The sequence below is a fragment of the Oratosquilla oratoria genome, chromosome 20, assembly GCF_046742065.1.
Source record: "Oratosquilla oratoria isolate Oo_2021 chromosome 20, ASM4674206v1, whole genome shotgun sequence".
Taxonomy (NCBI): domain Eukaryota; kingdom Metazoa; phylum Arthropoda; class Malacostraca; order Stomatopoda; family Squillidae; genus Oratosquilla; species Oratosquilla oratoria.
Genome location: NC_134796.1, coordinates 44083374 through 44109842, shown reverse-complemented (window position 1 = coordinate 44109842; position 26469 = coordinate 44083374). Strand labels below are relative to the sequence as shown.

Below are 26469 nucleotides of genomic sequence, written 5' to 3'. Positions count from 1 at the left end.
TAGGTAAAATTTTTGAGAGTTTTGTCTCCACAGGACACAAAATATCAGGCTTGTTTACCTTTAAGTAGTCATCTGTCTCCAGTCTAGATAAAAGTAAACCATCAACATTAGCATATGCTACTCTAAGTTTCCTTGTAGTGTTTCCATTATGATCCTGCCTTCCTGTTTTTTTCAGAAACCATTTCTTCACCCTCTGATTGAGAACTTGCAAAGAAAAAGAAAAAGAAGAAGAAGAAGAAGAAAAAAATCTTCATCCTCTGATAATTTTTGGTTTTGGGTTCCTCTACAATCTTTCATGTCTTTGCTCTTTCCTCTTTGTTAGTATCTTTCCTAATCTAAATATTTTTCTAGTTTTTTTTCTCATGTTAACTTCCAAGACTTGCTGATTACTTCATTTGCCATGGCTTGCGATTTGAGTTTTATTTTCATTGGACATTTCCATTTCTCTTACACTGACCTAACCTACACATGCCATCAACATGGTCTGTTACATTCCTAGAATTATCAAGGTAATTCCCATATCATTTCCATTTCTTGCTCATGGTGTAACTTCCATGAGGTGATTCACCATGGTCTTGGATTACACGTTGGACTTCTGATCAACAGCTATTTCCATCCCAGAAGAGAGCTCAGAGCTCATATATGACTGATGTATGGGTAATGCTGTGACCCTACATACACATGTACACCCCCTTGGCGGGATTCAAACCTGGACCGCCACAGCCGCAGCCATGAACGCTACCACTGTACCATCAAGTTGTGTGTGTGTGTGAGATCACTTGGAGGCGAGATAGGTTCCTTCTGGTGGTGTGACTTTCAAGGTTAAATAGACCCTTAATAGCAATACCACCTCCAGGTCTTCTTGAAAAGTTTAATTCCAACAGGGTGTATTGGCCAGGGCTTAAGACATTTACCCAGTGCAGTTCAGCAGCTCAGTTGGGTGTGAAGGCCTCCTGGCCAGCATGGGATTGTGAAGAAGACTGATGAAGGTTGGAGGTTTAATGTGATATTTTTTCCTAACGGAGGTGCCATGACCTCACGCAAACAGGCCCTTTTCTTGGTGGATTTGAGGTTTGGGCTGAGGAAACCCAGTGACCTGCTGCCGACATTGATCCAAAAATGAGCTGAAAGCCCTTTTTCCAATCCAGAGAGCAATGGTCAGTGAAGGGAAATGACAACAAAAATTCCCAACCAGATGTCACCAAAATGACTGCAGAAAATCCCAAGAGTTACGCATACATTATGACATAAATTGTGAGAATGGCCAGTTTGATTCAAATTAGCCTGGGGACACCACAAGGTAGGTGTGATACAGCTGGGCCAACAGGGATGTGCATGGGGGCCCAGCCAAATCCAAAGCTCTGGCTATCTTTTTGCATTTTTTATTCCTGTCCCTGCAAGCTACACCTTTGGCCTGAGTGGAGTCCAGTTGAAATTTGTGGGAGGCTTCATGGCCCTCAGTCTGCAGAGACAGAAATCAATAACATAGACCCACTAACAACAGCCACATTCTGAGAGCAGGGAACTTGGTCATAATAGCCATGGCTTCCACATTCGGTGACCATATTTGCTACTCCTCATAGATAGAAAACTTCGACACAAAATGTTGATGCACCACACTGACATGGTGACTTGAATTAAACATTTGATGAGAGCTTGTTTAACATGTGTAAGAAGTCAGTATTCCAAATGACACTAGGCTGTGCCTGAGTATGGATAGTTAGTTCAGCACAGATTGTGCTGGCTTCATCAGGTACTCTTGTAAACATGGCAGATGGCATTACTGGTACTTGTACTCAAATGAGCTACACCATAATTAAGTCATCTCATTTGGAAAGGTGAATTATTTAACTGTAATATATTCTGTTCATATATTCATAATTTAATATTTCTAATTATTTATAATTACATTTATAATTTAATACCTATTATAATTAATAATTTAATAAGTTATAATTATTCATAATAATTTAGTAATGTATAACAATTCATAATTTAATAATCTATAATTTAACATGACCCAGGGCAGTAGACAAGATGCAGGGATGACCCGTCATCCAGGAGGTGCCAAGATAAGAGGGAGGGTGGAGGGGAGTGGAGTGTTTTCGGGATGGAATGGGTGGGAATGGTTATTATGCCTTTTTCTTTTTGGCTACCTCCCTTGTAAGGGGGAAAAAGCCTTTGGTATATGTATGTATGTATAATTTAATATAATAATTTATAATCTAATACCTTTAATTATAACTTTTAAGTTTAATTCAACTTTGAACATACCCTGGGGTAGTAGAAACCTTGAAAATTTGAATGTGATACAACCAATAGATAAATGCAACTCTATATAAAATAAATCTCAAACAATAACAGAAAATTTGTCCATGTTTACTTGCAAAGTAATAACTTATAATAAATACAAAACATCATTCTATATTTTCTTATGTAATACATTATATTACATATGTGACTAAGATAATCCTGTCTTAAGTGAGACATACAACTTTATATTCTACTTGACTAGTTACGTATTGTGTCTTACATGACACATTATATGACTAGCTTGATGTATTAAAGACAGAAATGTATATTCAATCTAATTATCATGTCTTATATGATACATTATACACATACCTTGTGATATTTCTTGTGACACAGCTGTATATTTTACCTGACTAGAGTTCTTACAAGATATTTTGAGACTAGCTTGTAATTTACTTCATAAGCACTTTTAACATAAAATGCCTATGAAATATAAGTGGCTAATACACAGCCATTTTATACACAGCATCAAAACCATAAGACCATATGCAAAGAACATTCATAACTATGGGATGCAATTTAATGCACAATTGTATTTGTTTTTATATTTGCATATTAGATTTTGATTACAAAATCAACTACAGCAGAATGTTGATTTAATGCAATTGATTTATAATCACCAATTCAAAGCGAGACCCCACTTTCCCCAAGTTCTGGGGAAATGGGGGAAAAGGCTCTTTGATATGTACGAGTATGTGTGTAAATAATATTATGTATGTATTCTTTTTTTATGTAAGACAATTCGTCAGCCTCATAAAGAAAGTGTCTGTCATTTTTCCAACCTTTCACGAAATTGAAATATTTCCTCATTTTCCCATTGTTTAAATGGACATAATGTTACTCCTTATGTAGTTTTAACCTACTCAGACACTAGATATGACATTGGCAATTGTACCACTTGGAACACCATGCAATGAAGAATTTTAGGCAAAAATCCAGAAATTGGAGGGAAAAAAAAAAAAAAAAAGTAAGGCAATTTCTTTGTGAGGGTGATGATATGGTATATTTCCATAGAAATTTGGTGTTCTGTGTTATATCTCTTTTCTGCACACTGATCTGATACAAAAGGGTTAGTAGACAGGTAGGTATTATCACTAACAGTTCACCAACATTTCTATCCTTGTGGGTAATACTGAACTGCTGCCAGGGGTTTTTAGGGTCATGGTATCGATTTAATTAGTGGTATTGATCAATCAATTTGTTGTTCTAAGTTACAGGAGACCCACAGATGCCAGGTAGCCAACATAGTCACCAAATTAGTACACAAGACATTTAAAGAAGAAAAGTGTTGCTGTCTGGGTAGAGGTGGAGCAGCATTGGATGAGATGTTTGGTGTCTTCTTTGTGATGATTGCATTTGGGTCAGTTTGTTTTAATACTGGATGGTGATTGAAGGCAGTCTTGCTCTGGTCTGGTTCTTGCTTCTTTTGGGAGGGATTTTTCTGTAATGTTAACATCTGGAGAAGTCTGTAGTAGTTGGGATTTTGGTGGATGGTCCTGAAGTGCTTGTTTTGTGATTGAGTGTACATGTATTTGATTGGATATGTTAGGTGGTGTGGGTGGTAGATTGTTGTTAGAGTAGTATTCTGCCACTGTGTTCTTTTTCTATTGAATTTAGCGGGTTGTGGTTGAGTTCCATAATAAGATGGGTGGGTAGAACTGTGGGCTCTTCTTGCAAAGAACTGTGCCTGTCATTTTCATGTGGTGTTTTTTGTCAAGGATTTTGGTTTCTGTGTGATGATGTTCTATTGGGGTGGTTTTGGTGCATTCTGTTATTACTCTGTTTTATTTTGTGCAGTTTTTAAGGTGTCAGTGTTTGTTTTAATGATTATTGGGAACTACACTGTGGAAGCATAGTCAAATGTGGTTCTCAAGTACTATTTGTAAACTGAAATTAGCCTCTTTCTGTTGACCATATTCCATGCTTACTACTGATTAGGCATACATAGGAATATAGCATTCCTAAGTAATGGAAGTACTGATATGTTATATTGGAGTTTCTTTCCTACTATTTTTCCTAATTTATTATCTTATTCTTTGAATGTAGTTGCTTGGTGAATACTGCCTTTATCTATAATCTCCTGTCACTTTGTACATTTTTACAAGGTGATCTAGTCTCCCCTTCCCTCCTTTTGAAGATACATGTGACCTGTGTGTATGCATGCTGCATACCAGTATGACTACATTTACCAAATCAGTTAATTAAATGTGCAATACCATGAACACTTCTCTCTGCCCTATAAACCATAAATAGAGGAAACACATCAGATGAGAGGTGTAATTTGATCATTTTGAGTCTTGTGATTTCTGCTGTGTTGATTTATTATGCTAAGTTGATTCAATAAGCTTCCTGATCTATTATGCAGTGTTGATTTATGAATATTTGTTTACACAAGGGTGGGTGCATGCCTTGGCTGGCTACCTCCCTTATAATGGGGAAAGGATCATTTGGTATATTATGTATGCATCCTTTGACAAAATACACGTATATAACCACAAATAAATGTTCCTTTGCTAAAGATATGTTGTTTACTCTAATGCTTGCTGTTTATCTGCACATTGGTTTCTATAACTATAATGAAAGAAAGATTCTTTGTATTTCAGGAATTAATAATCTTATCTATTCTATTAAACGATCACTGACTCCATGTGAACCTGGTTTAAAGTGAACTCCTTTGGAACTTAAATTTTGCATCAAATCAACATTCCATTGCATAAGTCACTTCATATATATATATCTTTGTATAACAAAATTCAACAGAACATTTCCAGGCCTCTGAAAATCGTAAATCCAAGAATTGGCAATAAAACCCTAAATCAAGCTACATTTTGCTAAGATACAGTGATCGGTAAATTTCATTTGTGCATATCCATGTCACTCCAGTTTCTTATTCAGTATAAATTCTGAGTAATGGTATATCAATTTTTATATACTTTGAAAAAAAGTCAACAGAACTCATTTTTACTATTCACAGCTTCAATATTCATTGTGCACCAATTTGCAACTGGTATTCTGCATTCGTATGTAATTGCTTTAATTTTCACATCACAAGCTGCTACAGTATTTGAACCTGACTAAAATACAGCCGGAGTACAAAACTTTTCTCTATACTGTAGTTATTTCAGTGCATAACAGTCTCTAATAAAAAAAAAAGTGAGATCAAAATCTAGCTGCGATTTCTGTACACTGATTCTCTCAGGTTCTCATACATTCACAAACTTGCTAGAAACAAAGCACTTTTTTAAACATATCCTTTGCAATGTGTAAAATATCGCAGCATTTGTTTATCATACTTGCTTAGTAATAATTAAATAAAATTACTTAAGAATTAAATGCTTAGTTGGCAAATTCCTGTTATGCTAAATTAGCTTAATCATATGGAAGTACAGTACTTGAATACAGCTAATAAGAATAAATAAATCAATAAATAAAAAATGGCTTAGGAGAAAGGGGAAGAATTTTCTTTCAGTGATGCACCGTAGCGACATTAGATGCTGCTACACGGACTTAGGAATGAAGCACAATTGATCTTTCTTTCCTCCACGCGCTGATTATTATCCGCAGGCACTGGGACTCGAAAGAGCTGCCCCTGTGGTAAACACACACATAATTTGTACTGTCCACGATCTTTTGTCAGGTCAACTTCACCTGCCAAGGGAAGGTTGTTGACATCAACATAAATTCCATCATTTGCTTCCAAAAGGATAGATCCATTGACACTCTTGATGTATATATCCTGATCAGCCGACCATGTCATGCGACCACCATCAATCTTCATGCCTTCATTACCCTTTAGGCGTATCTGGGAAGGATTATAAAGTAAATAATATACACAGAATATAACAGAAGCTAGTATGAAATTATTTAATATAAATGGTTATCACACACTCTTAGAGCCAAATTATTTCCTACGATTGAATGACTGCACTTGAGTAGTGTGGTGGGAGACAGGGATGACCCCCTATCCATGAGGTGCTAAGGCTACAAGGATGTTCTTGTCTGTAGCATCATTTTTTTGAGAGGGTCGGAGTCACCATATAATAAAGTGATGAAGGTACATTCAAACATACACATACAACACACACATGCGTGTAACAGTGAATTAAATGTAGTGCTCCTTTATTATGAACTTGCAATGCATAGCTTGAACTGCCTCCACTCCCAACCTCCATCACATGTTGCAATACCCTAAACATCTCAGCCAGTAAGCATCTCATACACAGACACACTTTTATAGGGAGTCAGCAAGAGAAGGTTTTTAATAAAGTACTTTATAGTCAACTAAAGTGAAAATTGGAGCACATTGTAGGACTGAGAAGCAACTACTAGAATGTATGAGATATTTTTTGAAGGAAAGATAGAGGAGGTCAGTAGTAAAGAGTGTCAAGATGGAGAGCAGTAAAGAGTGGAGTTCCACAAGGTTCAGTGCTTGCACCAATAATATTTCTTGTCTATGTCAATGACATGATGGAAGGAACAACAAGCTATGCCAACATGTTTGCAGATGACATAAAATCATGAAAAGAGTGAAAAATGAGGACAGTAAACTATTGCAAAAAGATCTAGATACTATTTTTGCATGGATTCAAGAATGAGAAATGAAGTTCAGTACCAAAATATGCAAAGTAATGGAAATGGGCAATAGTGGCAAAATACCATCCTTAAACCATTCCTTGGAAAGTGAACCCATTACAATAGCAAAAGATGAGAAAGATTTGTCAGTGTAGATAAAAGACAACCTATCACCTGACACAGCAGGATTATGGGAGAGACATAAGGACTACTGCAGAAAATGAAAGTGGTGTTTCACTATATGGATGAAGAGATGATGGAAAGAAGAAGAAGAAGAAGAAGAAAATCATCGAACCCTAATTCACCTAAGACCAGAATATGCATCAGTGGTATGGCTCCCACAGTCAAGGATTTAAGCAAGATCAAGAGAATACAAAGGTCATCAACTACTGGTCCCCAGCCTGGCAGGTAAACCATATGAGGAAAGACTAAAGGCACTGAATCTACCAACTCTGAAAGATAGAAGAGAAAGAGGTGATATGATTACAAGGATAGATTGCATTGACAGAGGAGATCTCTTGGTTAAAGATGGGAGGACTTTAAGAGGTCACAGGAACACATTAGAAAGACCATATTTGTAAAGGATGAGAAGAAATACATTTTTCCACATAGATGCATAAATACATGGAATAGCTTAGAAGGTGATATAGCCTAAGCTCAAACAGTGAGTTCAAATCTAAATGTGATAATTAGATATCAATGATATAGATATAGTTGGAATTGTACATGAATTTGAGGCTAGGTATGATAAAATTGGAGGATTGGAGATCCCAACAAGCAATGCATCTTTCCTGTATTCTGCAATTACGTAAAAACACATGCACATACACATACATACACTTAGACAAAAAAACAGTGTGTGCAAATACTATTCACGATTTTAAGAATACACTTGATGCTGAAAGATACAAAGACAGGTCACCACGAGCATAGCTCCCTTCCCGTATAATACAACTAGGTAAAAATACACAAGCTGATTCAATGTTTTGTCTATTAAGTAAACTCCTTACTGTTGAATCAGAGTTGATGTTAAGGTCCTTGAATGTTGGGCTGGTGACCCTGGAGGTGTGGCTTTTTCTCACTCGCAGGTTCTGCACTCCACTTGGCAAACCAAAGTTGGGATACTCGGTAGAGAAGACGGCTTTATTAGAATGAGGATCTACAACCTGTTGAATAAAAACAGTTTTCCTTTTTTTTATCTCTTAATGATGCATATGCATTTTCTAAATATCTACCTAGATGCAAACCAAAGTTGGGATACTTGGTAGAGAAGACAGCTTTATTAGTGAGGATCTATAACCAGTTGAATAAAAACAGTTTTCTTTTTTTTTTTCTTAATGATGCATATGCATTTTCTAAATATCTACCTACATACCATTAACCCCTTCCATACGGTGCCGCACACGTAGGCGTCATGGACTTAGATCTCGGTGGCAGCAGCCAATGCCAGCCGTACGACGTGTCGTAATAATACTCGCATCATAAAATATAGTCACCGCTTATATTGATCGTTCTCTCTTCACCCGTGAATTTTGATAACCATAGAAAATGCGATTACAAAGGAATTAGAAAGAATGTCATTATGGAGGGGCGACTACAATAAATATAATCAAGACGCCGATATGGCAGCCTCGCGAATACACTCGCTCCCCATGACGCCTACGTGTGCGGCACCGTATGGAAAGGGGTTAAGCTTCTTCCATACCATAAAGCTTCTTCCTTCTCATAAGGGAGGTAACCAGCCAAGTTACACACTCACCCACCCACCCATTTGTTTTATCTTTTATTTTATCTTCATTTGCATGAAGGGCCTTTTCTACCCTGCTCCCACTGGCTGGGTCAGATGCAATGCAGAGACACGGCACATTCGCAGTAGGGCCTGACAGCCTGATGTGGTTTACTTCTACCACTTCATTGACATGATCACCACTCACAAGTAATTAGAGAAGACAAAGAGCAATCCCTTCGGACTGTATCAGTTTCTAGTCTTTTCACACCCATTCTCCACTCATACCTATCTCTTGTCTTTTCCCTTTCCAACTCAACAGATGTCCCCTTTTTACCCAAAGTTTCCTTCATCCCATCTTTTTTATTTATTTATTTATTTTTTTATTATTATTATTATTATTATTATTATTATTATTTTTTGTCTTTCCCTCAGGTTCACTCCACCTACTTTGGTCTTCCACAGTCTTTTTTTTTCCTAGTCTTTCTTCACTCATTCTTTCCATGTGCCCAAACCATCCTAGTATTTTTTCATCAACCCAATCTGCCAGCTCCTTTTCCACCTCTACTCCCTGCTTCCCCTCATTTCTCACTCGATCCATCACCATACCCTCCACCATACTTCTAAAAGACATTTAATTTTTTTTTCTACCTCCATTACATTCCAAATTTCTGCTCATACACTTAAATTAAGTCAATGGATCTTAACAGTTTCCACTGTTTACACCTCCTTTCAGTTCACAAGGAACACTATAAAATGATGTTTACCTTAACACTATGTACTCCTGATATCTCAATCTCCTCTGGGCCGACTTCCAGGGAAGGGCTGTTTTTAGTTCGTAACCCAAATGAAACCTGCAAATATACACATACATTATGTGAAGATAATATAGTGTGAAAAAAAAAGTTAAGGATTAAGATCAAACAAAAAATAACTTATGCATATCAATATTGGCTAATCTGAACAAAAATATATTCATGCCTTACCTTGCTTCTGTCTCCTTCAATAGCGAAAGGGAAATCGTTGTACCCATATATAATACCATCTCTCTTGTAGATGTTACCAAGATCAGTGTGTCCAAAGAACTTGGTAACCCTTTTTAAAAAATGAAAACATTAATATATATATATATATATATATATATATATATGCACAGTGATGTGATTGTTTGCAACACATATATATATATATATATATAATATATATATATATATATATATATATACACACAGTACAGTTCTGATTATCTGGGACTTTTCCATTGCCTGCTGAGAGCACTTGCAAAATTCAAATATTGGCATTGCAGCGTATCAATATTTATATTTAATTTTATTAATAGGGCTTGTCAAAAAGTCCGGTTATATCAGGATTGTTGTTATATCAGACATTGGATAATCAGAACTTTACTGTGTGTATGTATATATATATATATATATATATATATATATATATATGTATCAGTCATATAGATGATATTAAATATTTACAGCATGATTAGCAATCAGAAAACTTTATTAATTTGCAACAAAAAATATTAAAAAACCCAGTTCTCGTACCTTTCACCTGGAATAAATTCAACACTTTCCATGCCATAGCCAAGTCGTAGAACCCCCATCACAAAGAAAGTCAGCAACAGGTTTCCACCTGCCACAAGAAGCAGGATAACAACAAGACCCCAGAACACACCACTTTCTCCTTGACCAAGTGTTTGCTTAGGAACTTCACGTTCTGCACTGAAATTAAAATATAGAGTGATTATTAATGTCTATTAAGTAATTCAACTCTACATAAACATGCAAAATATATACATAAGTTACATTATCACACCCATACTATATTTCCTTATTCATTTATTTATTTATCATTACTATATGGGGGGGTGAAGGAGGATGTTGAAGGGAAAGGTTGAAAAATGTACAAGGATAAGTCATACCCAAAAGCTTTCTCACATCTTATACCAAGTGTTCATAGAACAGTTTACTCAAGCACAACCTTCCCCACCCCATTCCATTCATCTCTGCATCTCTAATTTTCAAGGAACTCCATATGTCCAGTGAGCAACTTAAACCAGACTGACTTTCCTACCTTAATTATTCCCACCTTCTTGAGAACATGCAAAGAGTCGTGTTTGACAATATAGGCACAACTTTGAGTATTCTTGACTTTTTCCTCTTCCTTCCCTCTAGTTTCTGTCTTATGTTGAATCTCATGCATCTTGGCCAATATCATGATATTTCACCATATCCCATATTTCCACCACCTACGGCCTCAATAAGGTTGGTCTTAGCTCTCGTCTCCTCATCCTTTGGTTCTTCAAATGTCCCATAATGAAAGCAATCAATGCTGATAACATACCTCCTGTAGGAGGCATGTTGTCAGTATTATTGTCAGCTTTCTACTCATACAATCCAAATTATCATTTCCCACCAGATGCAGTCAGGAGTGAAGAGAAAACAAGGAAGGGTTGGCTATATTAGTAAGTGAAAAGATAGGTAAGCATGTGGTGGAGTGGAAGTAGCTGTCTTCAAGGTTAATGTGGATGAAGGTGAAACTGGGAAGGGAGATGTGGGTCTTTGTAAGTGTATATGGGTCTGGTGGTGAGAAGAGTTTAGAGGAAAGGGAGACTTTTTGGATAGATTTAAATGAGTGCATAGAGGGTTAGGGAGAAATGTCAATGTTGTGGTATATATACATATTTTTTATTCTTGGGTCAAAGAAAGAAGAAGAAAATACTATTTACATAATATATATCCTAACACATATAAATACAAAATTCTTCATGCACATGGTTCCCTTACAAAATATAAAAGTCCCTTTCTATGACTGCAGTATATTCAACAAGGCATATTACAGAGATGGGATAATATATCTTTAACTTTTTGGTCATGGATTTTTGTGGGTTACATCATTAAATAATCCAATTTGACCCATTTATGGCACAATAGATTTCTTTCTCATAATTTTTATATCTCAAAGTTATGAGTTTAGTTGAATTTTTCCCTTATGCAAGGCTCTATATAAATTTCAGCTACATACATTCATGTATGTTTTGTCTTTTTTTATATAAGAGGGTTACATAAAAAAAAAAAAATAATAAAATAAAAAGAAATAATAAAAAAAAATTCAGTTAACGTTGGGGAAGCAAAAGTTTACCCAAACTTTTTTGTCATTTCTCATGATTCCGAGGAGTAACTTAGGGGATGTTCTGTGCAAACGAAAAGAAAAAGAAAAAGAAGAAAAAAAAAAAAAACTATAGGGCTAGGTAGCCTATGTAATGCACATTTTGTGAATCTACGCAGATTATGAGTATCCATAAAAGGTTCAGCACTAATAATTTCATAATTTGACACACATAGCTAATCCATTTGACATGCACACATGAAGATTTGTAAAAAGGTTAGGCTAAGTAAGGTTGGGTTCATGATGTGTGCATGTCTAGTGGATTTGTTATTTGTGCACCTAATTATTAATTCATTATTGGTGCTGCAAATTTTAAAGAATATGCATAATTTTGTGCAGATTCACAAAATATGCATGAGAGCCTACACAAATTACATGCCTAGGCCCTATGACTGACCATGGAGCTGAATATGTCTGTCCCAACACTTCCAAGTTATGATCTATGTTGCTGGCCTATGCCTATGTGACAAGAGACAGACTGTCATGACTGGCACTAGGCCTCGGCATATGGCTATCCCCCAGACCCCCTCCCTACCCCCCTGGCTGGGTGAGTAAAGTCATGGTTAGGCTTATGGCCACAACACCAATTCATTGACTAGGTTAACACTAACAATAAGATGATCTAGTTTCACCTTAGCACTAGCCTATCCCTAGACATACCAGTCAGTATTTATTCTTTCTGTCCTGTATCCTGATTCTGTTCCTCCCCACATTCTTCATTACTATGGTCAGACTACCCATTTCATTATCATCATCAAGAAGGCCAACTTCGCCAATTTCAGTTATTTCCCGATCATTTTTTGACATTTGGCATCATATTACAGGCTCAAACATATATGGCTGGACAGATAATAAATGAACTCCACTGTCCAACTCCTCTTCTTCAGATTCAATTTCAATTTTGTGACATTTTTCAATGGAAACTGTGTGTAAGCAAAGATATAATCAAGTCTAAGGTGCTATTATCAAGATACAATGTTTGACTACTATGATGTTCTGCCAATGTGTGATGAATGGCTGCACACCTTGGGATCTTCTGAAATCTTCAGAAATCCAGTCTTATAAACATGTATTTTAATAAAAATATGACTATTGCAATGGTGGAATCAAATGGTATAGTTTACAAAATCATTTCTAAAAAGGAGTGGGTGATTTAGAATTTTTTTTCATCTATTGCACTCTGACCTTTAACATCAATTTCATGTTTCCTAGCCAATGAGCTTACCAGATCATGGATATCTATCTAAACCTCTTTGGGGAACATCATTACTGCATTTGAATCCCAGTGGGGAAATTTTTTCTCTCCTCAAGTTGGAATCACTCATACTCTTGTAATATTCACCTGGATCTTCCCTGCTGCAAGAAACATACCACAGAGCTAGCCCTTCCCCCCCCCCCAAGTTTACCTATGGGTTACTCAAGCTCTTAATATCTTGAAAATAGGTTTATCAGCTTTATGTTTACTTCCTGTTCTGCATAAGGGTCAGTCAGAGCTTTCAGTGGTTACTGGTGGCATATTCTTTTATTCTGGCAGCTTCAATACAGCTTCATTCATCATCATGGAACCCATTTGGCATGGAAGGGGTTAAAAATTCTGTATCACAGTTAACCTTCCTGTGTTTGGTAGTACCTATTCATCTTATTCTGATATCTGCCAGGCTTTTCTATGCAAGTTCATGGCATCTCTTCTATAGTCATGTGCTGGTGGCACAAAAGGAAGCACAACGGTCTTGCAGCTTCCTATTCATGGGTTTGAGCCCTGCACTTCTCTTCAATTCCCAGCAGTGACTGTTACCTGCCCCCAACAGTCCCAAGTGCAAAGGGCAAAGGTTGTAGCTTCAGCCACAGGTATACACTTCCTGGCATATACTTCCCATCTTCACATAGTGAAGGGCTGCCTAATGATCATTTGTGGCAGCCCATGGCTGAGCAATTTAGAATTGCATGACCCTTTCTTCGCAAACTTTTACCTTACCTGCTGCCATGGATTGCTCTTACCAGACACTTATGTTCATGAGGAAGCTGGTGACAGTGACTGGTTCCTCCCTAAGATCTATTTGTGAAGAAATATTATATAATCATGTTTACAATAAACACTCGTTTGCTGGGCTGCTGTGATCCTCCATTCATGTCCGGAATTCATTTTGCGATGCAATGCTTCACTACATCTACTGTGTACACAAAATGGCTGCCATCCAGCTATATAGGGATTTATGGTATGTACCAAATACCCAGTAGCTAACTACCACAGTGGCAGGAAAAGCTTTCTATGTGTTTATAAGAATGCAATACAAAGAGAGGATGCAGTTCTAAGTTGACCAACACAAGCTTTTGCATGTACAGGTAAAATCTACATGATCTGCTTTAACATCACACATCATGTATTTTTTACTGTACAATTAGAGGATCCAATTCAACATCAACCAGCATGATTTTTTAAGCTACCAGTACAATTTACATGCACTAATACAACAAAATGCATTACAAAGGGTTTCCAATACACATCTTCAGTGGGTTTACTACTGTATATCAAATAGAAATTGCAATCACTATATTACATACACACATACCAAAGGCTTTTTCCCCCTTGCAAGGGATGTAGCCAAAGTCAAAGGTATAAATCATAAATCCATTCCCACCCCTTTCATCCTCACATACACCACTCCCATTCACCACCCCTCCCTCACTCTTTTCTTGGATCCTTTTGGATGACAAGTCATCCCTGCATTTCGCCCACTCCACTGGGTCAGAGGCAATGTAGCAAGACATAGCACATCCATGGCAAGGCTGCTTCATTTAATTGGCAATCCCCTCTCTCTGTCCCTTCATACAGGCTGCATCAGAATATCATTCACATATACTCTCTAAGCACCCCATCCCCCACCCACTCCCTGCCATGCATCACATCATCGTCCATACACAACCACTCTTTACTCACCCCTACCTTCTGTTTTCTCCCATCCTTCCTCAACAGACACCCCCCTCTTTCTCAACACCCCTTTTACCCTTCCATCCATCTCATCCTTGGTTGCCCCCTCATGTTCACTCCATCCACTTCTTTTAATAATTTTTCTTCATTCATTCTTTCCATGTGTCCAAACCATCCTAATATTCTTTCATCAACTCTATCTCCCAAATCCTTTTCCAACCCCGCTCTCCTCCTCACCTCAAATGGGAACAATCTGTGGCAGTAGTCTTTCTTCCCTACTACAGGGTTATCACTATATTATAATGAAAAGATATCAAGCAATTCAGAAGTATTCTAATAAGCTTTATATAGTTCTATTGCTATTATACTGATACAAAGCTCTTCTGAAAATATATCTGAATGTAACTATGAACTATATCATATGCATAGGCCTTAAACCTCCTGATATGGGGGATGGCTGAGTCAGCATACTTTTTGACACGACTAAAAAAAAAAAAAAAAAAAAAAAAAAAATATATATATATATATATATATCATATATATATACACATATATATATATATATATATATATAAATATATATATATATTATAAATAAAATAAAAGATGGGATTCCTAGTGCTATAATGCCCCATTCAGTCACCTTTAATGACATACAGATGTACACAGTGGCAGTATTTTTCATATACTTTTATTTCAACACAAAACCACCAATCTCTAAAATATGACATGACAATTTTTTTTTTTTATTTACACAAGGATGGATATAAATATGAAACATGCTTTGGCCAATTACCTTGCATGTTGGTTATTCTGGCTCTGCTCTCTGGTGCGTCTCGTCAGTGTTGCTCGTTCCAGCGTGCTTGGTGCCATTGAACTGGATTCTGCCAATAGTGATGCTGCTGCTGAGTCCCCCATTATTTCTTCCTCACCTCACCTCACCTCACCTATAATCTGGTAGTATTGTGTCAGTGGTTCAAGCTCTTAATTATCATGCTCACTGGAAGTAAAACTACATGGAAAAAATCTCTTGAGACCTTCAACAGAATCTGCATGCGGAGTGCTAAGAATGGAAAATAAAATCATGTCCTCCTAAGAATGAATTTTCATGTTACAAAAAAAGAAGAAAAAATGGGGCGGGGACTATGGGTACCAATTATTTGAAAAATAAGATTTACAAAAAGGGGAAAATGGTGTGTGGGTAAGTCCAGGATCACCATGAAGAGATTTCTGTCTATTACAAATGGTTTTGATCTCTTCATTATCAAGCTGCAAAAATTTATCTGAAATCCAGATACCAACTCATACAGGTGGCAACCAAATAGAATGCAGGTTAAAACAAATTATCAAAAGATCTAATGTTGAGTTTCCTACAAGCCCTGAATTTCAAAATAAATACATATATCAAGAGCTTTTTCCCCTTAATAGGGAGGTAGCCAAAGGCATTAATCCACTCCCACCCATTTCATCCTAACATACTCCACTTCCATTCACCACCCCTAAAGAGAAAAAGGAAGCTAGCAACCAAACCCCACTTCCTATGAATTCTGTTCAATCAATTGACAAATTTTCTGGCATTAGCCAAAACAATCAATCAATTGTTGCCTTGAGTTTCATGAGGTGGAAAGCCAGTAGCCCCAAAATGGCTGGTATGGTTCCTTGGAACCTCCCATAGATCCCTCAGGGAAGAAACTTTGGACCCACTACAGAGAGTCCTCCTTATACGGTAATTCTTTATCCGGTAAATTCACAGTTACGGTATTTGGTAATTACTACCCTCGATTCTATTTACAGTAAGAAAAATTCACAGATACGGTATCTGCTAGATATTTTGAAGAGGAAAGAGCAGGGAGAAGGTACATCTGCCACATCCTATTATTACATGTTATAGTGGGTTTGGTATACGGTAATTTCAATTTGCGGTAAGGTTTTCAGGAACGCATATGTACCGTATAACAAGGACTTACTGTACCTGCATCGCATCAGTGAGGGACTATTTCTCTGTCACTGGCTGAAAGTGGTAGGAAGAGGAGAGCGGTTGCTAGTTGTCAACTCCCTATGCATAAAAAAAAGTATAAAAAATACAGTTAAGGTTGATAAAAAGAGATCTTGGGACCAGACCATGACCAAGTGTCAGCCACTCTTGATGGAGGTGAGAGTTGATGGGCTTTGAAAATGGGCAGCTTCACTGTCTACCTTGCAGGACCATCACATGCAGGTACCCACTATTGGTCCCTGACCCAGAACAAAACCTGTATAGTGCATCTCCAAGGTAATGTGGCCACTGATTTAACATAGTCATGGATCATGTGTTGGACTCATGACAGCTTGCAGCTCATAGAGTGCCCAATCTATTTCTGTTATAATCCTGATCTAAGTGGTGTCATGACAATGAAAAATGTGATAAACACAAAATCAAGCTTATGAAGACAACAATGCAATCTGAAAAAGTAAGAACTTTTCTTCAGTCTGATGTATACTCTAAAAAACAACATGAGAGCATGAAATTCTTTTCCACAGAAAACCTATAACAATGGAGAATGCATGTTGAAAAAGTCAGTGAGATAAAAATTATATTGAGAGAAATACATCTCTTTTGACAGTATATATATTTTTTCAAAGACCTCAATTGCAGTGACTCAAATCAGAGTTACTTGTCTACTTAAAGCAACAAAGAAATACAAGTCTGTGAAAATTGTACTTTTGTTATGATGGCACAATAATGGTAGTTACACCATGCACTCATCCTTAAAGAAATGGGAACTTACCTGCAATCAATTTTTTTTTTTTTTTTGTCATACATTTGAATATTGAATTTGCTCTTTAATCTTATAGCATATTTTTTTTCTGTGATGCAATGAACTCCCACCCCAATGATATATCACCACATTTTAGAACAGAAAAAAGCTCAAGATATATGTTTCAGTTTTTTAATATAACAACTAAACAGTAAAAATATACATGAAATAGATTTCATAAATGGTAAACAAGTCTGTGCTGAAGAAGAAAATCTACTCTGGTAAAATGGTGATGCTGCTGTAGAAACAGAAGTAAATCATACATAAAAGACCCTGGGCAAGAACTCGCTAAAATGACTATCCCTTCCACTTCCTTAATTCAATGGTAATGTGTCAGGGATGATAAGTAAAAACAATCTAGATAAGAGCATCATGCATAAACATGCTTGAAACTATAGCCCAGCCTATGATCTTGACAACAGCACATTCTTACTCTGTCATGAACCAAGAGCAATAAAGAGCTAGCAATTGTGGCAGGTATTCTGGGTCTAAACCACTGCACAAGACTGACCAATATCAACTCACTGTAAAATGTTACTGCACTAGAGAATTCAGTAAGTTTTAGAAGTGCACACCTACATGATATAGCAATAGAAAATTATCCATTTTGTAAATCAATATATCAATGTAATATATGTTTTTCTTAGTGGAAATCAATAATAGAAAAGTTGCAAAAAACGATACACTAATGAACAGAACTGTGATGACTGGTTGAGATGCCATTTTTGTTTTGAAGAAATTACTGCATTTAGTAATGCAGTACCTGTAATTCTAGAGGTCATCAGGGTAGTTGACAGCCGGTTTTGGCATCCAATTGGACTGTGGGGTGTAGAGGAGTTTCATAGTTTGAAGAAAAGCATAAAGCTCAATGCCATAACACTGTTTTAAAAATATGTATCATGTCACTTGGAGTGGGAGGACACTTAGTACACAATGCCAATGCCATCGTCAAACTGAGAGTGACAGGACTGGTCAAATGACAAGGCATCTCAAACCTATTGTCACATTTCTGTTCATTATTTTATTTCCTTTTAACAATTTTTTTTTTTATTTCTGCCAAGAAAATGTATATTACGTTGATGTACTAAAATTTACAAAATTTGTAACTAATTTTCTATTGTGTAGGTGTGCACTTATGAAAAAAAAAAAAAAAAAAAAAAAAAATAAAAAAATAAAAAAATAAACAATATACCGTATATATATATCTATATATATATATATATATATATATATATATATATATATATATATATATATATATATATATATATATATATACATATATATGAATTTTTTATTCAACTGGAAGAAAACTTCTTTTCTACAAGGCAGTGTTTCTCAACCAGGAGTGTATATATCTATTTTGGGGAGTGAGCCACAATGGCTAATTATGAATAAGCACTAGAAAAGTTCTTTCTATCATTCCTAAAAGTTCTTTTATTATCCAAGATATGTCTTAACTTGAAACATACAAGTCTAAAATTATGACTTCTTTTGATATGGTGGTACAAAGTAATCCAACAATATTTCGGGGTGTATGAACACTGAAGAAGGTTAAGAATTACTGTCTGCTGAGGAGTATCCCTGCACTAAGAAATTATAGGTAATACCAGACAATTCTATCACAGAATCAATGAACCTGCTATGCTAGATATTTTGCAAGAAACCTGTGACCCCTAGATTACTGGTTTAACAAATAAGTCATTCAAATAAGAGATTTCTGTTAATATCTGGATATAGTGAGAGTAGGGCTGTGTAAAATGAGGTATCTTGTGTCTTCTGTGTGACTGGAGTCTGTCACATGAATTTTGTATTGATGCTATTTCAATGTGGAATGATGTGAAGTCAATCATGCTTGTGTAGTTCTTATTTGTCTTGGGAGTAATTTCTCAATTGGGTTGATGTCAGGGGAACCTGGTAAATTACAGAATTTGGAGATCTATTGTGGAATAATTATTTTTTTATCTGAATGTGTGTGTGTGTGTGTGTGTCTTTGTATAGATGTGTTGTGGAGTGCCAGGGGCTGGGAGATTATTGTAGATGTTTGAGCAGAATGTTGCTTAATTATTAATACATTCGGTGGACTGTGTATATCATCTTGAGTGAGGGGTGGATAGGTTCAAGGATTCTTGTTTACCACTCAAGTAATGTTCTAGAGGAATGGTTACAATGTCTAGGCGGTCCCACAGGGTGGTTATAAGAGGGACCAACTTAGAATGGATACCAGTCAGAAGTGGAGTACTGCAAGTATCGGTGATGGGGCCAACCTTGTTCATTATATACATAAATGATCTGGTGGAAGAACTGGAGTCAAAGGTAAACATATTTGCAGACAATGCTAAGATCTATCGAATCATCAAGACACAAGGGGATACTGAACCACTACAGCATGATGTTAACAGGATTGGAGAGTGGAGCAGTAAATGACTATTGTCATTCAATGTTTGGAAGTGTAAAATTATGTACTTTAGTAGGCAAAACCTGGGCACAGACTACCAGTTGTACAACATTCTAGACCATGACTAGGTACCCTATTTGTGAAGTTTTGTCTCACCTGCTCACACAGCAATTTGTATATTTTTTGTATCTATATTAAGACAACTTTTCTTAGTAAAATTTCTTGTGGAAATTAATATTAATGGATGGCGAAAAAATAATTCCCACAACCTTCCCGCTATTCGCCATTTCATTTCAATTGCTCACACAGCAATCTGTATCTTTTTTGCATTTATACTATGACAACTCTAACAACTTTTCTTTGTAATATTTATAATGTAAATTAATATTAAGGGATGGTGAAAAGATAATTCCCACAGCCTTCCACCGAAGTGGTGTCATAGCTGTCCAGTGTGCAAGATATATGTCTGTCCCTGTATGTAATTTTAGGTTAGGTTAGAATAGGAAGAAAAACATATGTTTCATATAAAAATAGTGGGTGATGCTCTAAAAAAAATGGCACTTTGGTGACAGGTAGCAAGAAGGTTGCAGGAATTATTTTTTCACCATCTCTTAATTTTAATTCCTACAATAAATATTACTAAAAGTTGTTCGAGTTGTTGTAATACAGATATAAAAATTATACAAATTGCTGTGCGAGTGGGTGAGATGAAACTTCACAAATGCCCAAAACCACTACGGAGAAGGATCTAGGGGTACACATATCTGTCGATCTGAAATCCTTAGTGCACATAGAGGCCAAAGCAAATAGCAGACTTGGTATTATCACGAGAAACTTCATGTTCATCTACAATGAGATCTTTTACTCCCTCTATACAACACTAGTCAGACTCATCCTGGACTACAGAGCCCAGTGCTGGTCATTGCATGTACTAAGGAATATCAAACTACTTGAATGGGTCCAACATGGTCATGGGGCAACCAGACTGGTGCCAGCATTAAGAGAGTGCCCCTATGAAGAGAGATCTGAGGCTCTGAAGCTGCCAACACTGAAAGACCAAAGACATAGAGGAGACATGATTGAGGTGTACAAGCTGTTCCAATGATACGACAACATCCAGTACTCCAAATTTTTCACATGTAGTAACAACAATCCGAGAGGTCATTGCCTGAATTTAATGCAGTCTTACCAGAACAACCGTGAAGGGGAACTGGTTTGATATTAAAGCCATTGACCCATAGAATGCTCTTCTAGAGCATATAATAACAGCACCTACAATTGCTGTGTTCAATCATTAAACACAGCAATTGTAGGTGCTGTTAATGTGAGGCACAACAGACACTCAACACTGGTGCAAATTAAAAGCTTGGGTAATCAAAGGGAAAAGGTGAGGGATATCACATGAAGGTCTCTTCTTATTCCATCACTCATTATTCTTATTTTGTTGTTTATAGGGTGTCTTTCTATTCAGCTGGAAAGAACCTTCATTACTCAATGGGTTAATTGTATATTATATTTCATTATGATCTTCTACCATGGGCGGAGTCACAAGTATTCTTAATTCTATATCAGCATACCCTGATTTCTTGACTAACATTAAGTTTAAGTCATCTACTTGGTTACTCTATAAAATAGATTTTTGTTGTGGAGATGTCTGGTAAAGTCTGTGTTGTATCATTATAAAAAATTAACAGAACTGTTTACAGTACCAGCTGACCTATTCCCAAATGTTTACTTCTACGCAAATGTTATATTATTTCTAAACTGTTTACTCTTCTGCTGACAATTATAATCGACAATAATATACACATTAAAAGTTATTGTTAACAAACCGTACATGGTGCTTATAAATGATAATAGCTTGGTCAAACAAATTCCCTTGGGGTTTACGATCCTCTGCTCAGGTCTATCGAAGCATTATCAGAATATTATGAACATAAGAAAACTATCATTGCAGACGACATAAACATGAATGGACGTACAAGTATAGTAGTTCAGTCATTAGATGTCGCTAGTGTTGATCACTAACGTTATCCACTGATTTTTCCTTACTTGTACAATTTGTAATAATAGCACACCAAGTATTTTTTCTTACATACGAATAACATTTATACTTATCCTGTGACGCTTCCTCACATGGTATTGATGCATGTGTTAGATGGCCATTACAGATTTATTGCTTCTACGTCTGTATATCAACTGCTGCTCGGAAAAAAATCTTCCCAGATGGATAAGAAAGTTTTGAGTATTGTATATGGTGTTGAAAGATTCAGACAGTTCCTCTATGGCCGCCCATTTACGCACATTACTGATAATAGCCCTCTGGGATTCCTATTGAGTCTCGAGAAGCCGGTTCCACCACAGGCATCTGATAGTTTGAAAATATGGGCTCTTAAGTTGGCTTCATTCAAATATAAAATTGATTATAGAAATACTGCTGCTCACGGTGATGCTGATACTATGCCCAGGCTTCCTTTGGGTAATATTGTAAAATGTGATGTGGGATTTGTTGACTGCTACTCCTTAGAAAGTGATTATTGACTACTGTAACACACCAGAAATTAAAAAGAAAATTGTTACCAAATCCTGTGCTGATCAAGGTATTTCACTGTACTATAAGTGGATGTCAAAATTATCCTGAAAATGACCAAGACATAAAAACATTTTCCCAACGCAAAGATGAAACTAGTGTTGAACAAGGGTGTTTGCTATGGGGATTCCGTATTGTCATCACTCCACTATTTTACAAAAACTAATTGAGACCCACCTCGGCATGGCATGGACATGCAAATTGAAGTTGTATCCGAGAGCAGTACTTGGCTGGAGATACATCAACAGAGGAATTCTTTGACTTTTTTTTTTGCAACATCTGGTTTTCCACTTCTAATCTATTTCACAGTGTACAAATTACTCATGTCAAATAGGTTTATATCACAAAGTTTCATCCGATGGCATCTTGTACAATATATAGAATATATACTGAAATATCGATACTTTATGGGAATGTACACAAAACTATCAAATCAATAACTAATACAGGCAATAGCGGGTACTGTTTATGAAATTAGTCTAATTGGGACGCGTCTATCTGGGACGCGTGTGGCGTACACATGTACCCCGTGCAAGTTGATGCATCTAGAGTTGGATGGTAGTGTGACCTGACTCGACGCTCGAAGGTTAGGTTGAGTCACCCCAGTTAGGTCGCGTTTGGTCAAGGCGTCAGATCGGCCCTGGGTATATGTACCGCCTGCTCCGAACGGGCAAGGCTCCTGAGGGTAGTGCGAGCTGCTCCAATACCTCGATAGACCATGGGAGGATATCAACGCTCCTGGGTAGCGTCCCATTGCCGCCCAAACCAGCGGCGGGCTCCACCATACCTCGCATTAAAAAATCATCATCATCAGCGGGCAAGACACTCAGTCAACCAGTTGCTCACACTGTACCACACCCGGACAGTTGGGCCATACTTCTGTACACACGTTACTAGGCCTTCGCGTTTGGTTCCTCCCGCAGGGAACCGAACGATGCACCAGTATTCCACCTGAATAAAGCGCTTAAGCCACACCGAGTGTCAGTTCCTTCCTCGGCACCATAGTCCAGTGACATAAACCCGTATGTCACACGCGTCCATCTGGCATGACACCGACTTAAAAGAACTTCTCTGAATCTGTGAGTGAGGTGGATCCAGTCAAAAACACAAAGTTCGTGACGCCTGGAATCTTTTCATTGATCTCTTTTGTTCTACTTTTCTGAATGCAGTCAGCGGAGATCTTCGGAAGGATTCCACAGACTACGTAGCAGCCCCACGGTCCTTAAGTGAAGTAGGGTTTGGTAGGAACATTACCTAAGGTGACCGCAATTTAATTTGCTTTAAGTTCCAAAAGTTCCAAAATGGATAATTGCATATTTGCAATGCCTAATGCGATGAGAGAGAAAATCATTTGAGTGTCTTGCAGTGAGAGTTACAGCTCACTGACTGGGTGACAAAATTAGATTAAGGGACATTTTATCGACATCCGTATTTATATCATTCATACATTCTATTTAAGTAAGACTTCTCTGATCAACCTTGTTCAGAGGCGATACGACATAAGTATTGACCAAAATCAAAAGTTCTTAACCAACAAATTATTCTACCAAAGTTACTACTGTAAATAACTTAGATCTCTTGGAAATGAATGAGGCAACAAAACTCGAGGTCAAATTTTTGGTAGGCTAATATCCATCAACGGTCAGATTGAACACTTGAATACAGATATGTAGGATATCTTAAACGGAAATCTTATATGAGTGTTCATAAAGAAAACACTTCTAAGTAAGTTTTGACCTAAATCGTGTCCAAATCATGAAAGCATTGGGGGATGTATGCATTAGTTTACGGTTATCAAAACACCAGAGCCTGACGATTGGCACCCAGGGAGTATACAGTATTTCGTTGTACCTTCCTTAGCTGCAGGAAATTAACAGAAAGTGTAAGATTTTTTGTTTTATTTCGAAGATGAGTATTGTAATAAGTTCTCGCATCTGGCACTCACATGGTCAAAGAAGAGTAGGATTGGAAAAGGGGGTGTGAGTAGAAGAGAAGCGGGGAGCGTCCCGGGAGTTCCTGGTGTGGTTAGATGGTGGTACGTGAAGAAAGCAGTTCTCCAGTCATCTCGGGGCTTCTCACCCGCAGTCGGGGCGGGGCATTACAGAGGGTTGTTCTATCGGACGATCTGGCGTGGTCAGGGCAGGAGAGGGTGAAGGATGGGAAGTCAGTCGGGAACAACAAAGGACATCCGGACTTGCTTGCGACGTGACGCACTCCTTAGTGAGGAGGCACGTGGCAGGAGCAGGCGGAGGGAAGCTTGTAGATGTCGATAAAGAGACCCTTGTAGGAGTCGCATGGGTCGAAGGAGAGGAGGCGGTGGTAGATGTACTTCTGGGTGCAGTGGCTCTGGTAGCAGGGGGCGAGGGCACGACACGCGGCCTCGGGGTACAGGCACGTCTCGAGACGGGCCGTCTGGGTGTAGTAGTGGACGTCGTTGACGATGACCCTCCACTTGCCGTCGACGTTCTGGGCGCGTTTGGGCATGGCGTAGGCAACGTCCGAGGGACAGATGTAGCCCTCGGGACCACCCCAGTGAGTGGCATCGTAAGGAGAGTCACCGGTCGACGCCCCCGTGTAGAAGGAGTAGTCGAAGGCCTCCTCCTGGTACTTGGTGATCATCTCGACCAGGTCGTCGGCGGACTGGTCGGCGATGTCATGGTACTTTTTGGCGAAGACGTTGTCTGCGGAGATGGCTCCCTTGATTTCATACTCAGGGTATTGTTCATCCTCCAGGCAGTAGGTGATATTGGAACTGGCTGCACAAGCAGGGCGGGCCTTGGGATCACAGTAGGAGGGTGGTGGGTGATGTCCGTAAGCGGGCTGGGGTTGGTGTCCGTAAGTGGGGCGGGGTTGGTGTCCGTAAGGTGGGGGACGAGAGGCCAGAGCAAGTCCGGCGCACGCCAGAACGACCGACTGCAAAAGGAAGAAAACGATAACATATTTCAAACATGAAGAGCAGCTTCCCAGACTAGCGTCTCTTCTGAAGGTTAAGTAAACATTACATTATACAAATGGGCACTGCGATAAGTAAACAAGGTGCGGTCAAGACATACTAGAGCGAGGACCATGATGGAGCAGCAAATGCGAGTGTCTGCGTTGTTGTGTGCATTTGAGTGCATCTTCCCACACTTTATATACAAGTGCCTTGCATGACGTCATCGCAGGCTTGAATGCAACTCTCACTTATGCAAATGTCGTTCAGGACGACGAAAGACATGTTCGGTGATGACTAGAATGCATTTGGCTTCCCGTCATTTGCAACTTTAATTGTTAATTTGGGAATGAATATATTTGTAGTTTTGCATCGCGCTTTCAAACGCATTTGTATTTGGCCTCTCAAAAGAGTATTTGATCCAAACCTGATCAGAGGAAAGAGTAGAATCTGATTCTAAAGGTTGTACAGGTCACGTGTAGGTCATCAATACAGTGGCGCCCTGGTCAGTTGTATAAAACAACGCAGCGTCAACCACATCGTATTCTGGAAAGTGCTTCACTCCACAATCCTGGTGTTTGTGTTAGCAGTGAAGGCGAGCATCCCTAAGAGGAAGCGTTTTATAAGTTATCCTTTATCTGTAAGCTGAAATACTTAAATACAGAAATTCCTTTTCATCTTGGGTGAATGGATTGGGAAAATTGGAGAAGACGTGGGAGTCACTATTAGCAAGGAGAAATTGCGCAACTTAGTTGAAAAGGTGGGTAAGGACAGAGTTGCTAAGAGATGATGGAATTGGACGTCAAATGATACAAGACCAGAAGGACGACAAGGGAAGATGTGGAAATACGCAAGTTTGGAGATATTGGAAGGCACGATATACCAACACACTGGAAGAACTCGGAAAAGATCAAAGAATGCAGGACAGACAAGAATGGAGAAAGGCTGGCCCAGCTGACAGAGAATCATCTCTAACTGGGAGTAGATTAAGATGTTAGGATTGAAAAATTAAAAATCTTCCGGAAGAGAAC

General features: G+C 37.9%; 3 protein-coding genes across 7 annotated transcripts; 1 reads left to right on the top strand and 2 right to left on the bottom strand.

Moving 5' to 3' along the window:
• Positions 1–1857: 1857 nt before the first annotated feature.
• Positions 1858–21843, bottom strand: Scgbeta (sarcoglycan beta). Of its 5 annotated transcripts, XM_076203947.1 has the most exons (8): positions 21754–21802; positions 16693–16776; positions 15517–15674; positions 10168–10344; positions 9598–9706; positions 9379–9465; positions 7896–8051; positions 1858–6115 (listed from the first exon to the last, which is right to left on the bottom strand). In XM_076203947.1, exons 3-8 carry the CDS (start codon positions 15636–15638, stop codon positions 5801–5803), a joined length of 966 nt encoding a protein of 321 aa, XP_076060062.1. In that variant the 5' UTR covers positions 15639–15674; positions 16693–16776; positions 21754–21802; the 3' UTR covers positions 1858–5800. The 5 variants fall into 5 exon arrangements, with proteins under 5 accessions (XP_076060062.1, XP_076060065.1, XP_076060061.1 ...); XM_076203950.1 differs by lacking the exon at positions 16693–16776 and having other exon boundaries at positions 15517–15604; positions 21754–21843; XM_076203946.1 differs by lacking the exon at positions 16693–16776 and having other exon boundaries at positions 21754–21838.
• On the top strand, positions 20638–21021 carry LOC143036284 (uncharacterized). Its single transcript, XM_076203532.1, has one exon. It carries the CDS (start codon positions 20638–20640, stop codon positions 21019–21021), a length of 384 nt encoding a protein of 127 aa, XP_076059647.1.
• A 2648-nt stretch (positions 21844–24491) lies between the features above and the next one.
• On the bottom strand, positions 24492–26407 carry LOC143036283 (neurotrophin 1-like). The gene is made up of 2 exons (XM_076203531.1): positions 26289–26407; positions 24492–25486 (listed from the first exon to the last, which is right to left on the bottom strand). The coding sequence occupies exons 1-2, from the start codon at positions 26405–26407 to the stop codon at positions 24724–24726; spliced, it is 882 nt and encodes a 293-aa protein (XP_076059646.1). The 3' UTR covers positions 24492–24723.
• Between the last annotated feature and the right edge of the window lie 62 nt (positions 26408–26469).

Coding starts and splice junctions, on each gene's coding strand:
- LOC143036284 (XM_076203532.1), top strand. CDS start 20,638: ATGCCCAAAACCACTACGGAGAAGGATCTAGGGGTACACATATCTGTC.
- Scgbeta (XM_076203946.1), bottom strand. CDS start 15,638: ATGGGGGACTCAGCAGCAGCATCACTATTGGCAGAATCCAGTTCAATG. Junction 9,707..10,167: donor GAATTTATTCCAGGTGAAAG/GTACGAGAACTG, acceptor TTTTTTAAAAAG/GGTTACCAAGTTCTTTGGAC. Junction 8,052..9,378: donor CAGGAGTACATAGTGTTAAG/GTAAACATCATT, acceptor TTTATTCAACAG/GTTGTAGATCCTCATTCTAA.
- LOC143036283 (XM_076203531.1), bottom strand. CDS start 26,407: ATGATTCTCTGTCAGCTGGGCCAGCCTTTCTCCATTCTTGTCTGTCCT. Junction 25,487..26,288: donor TCCAATATCTCCAAACTTGC/GTATTTCCACAT, acceptor CTTAACCTTCAG/AAGAGACGCTAGTCTGGGAA.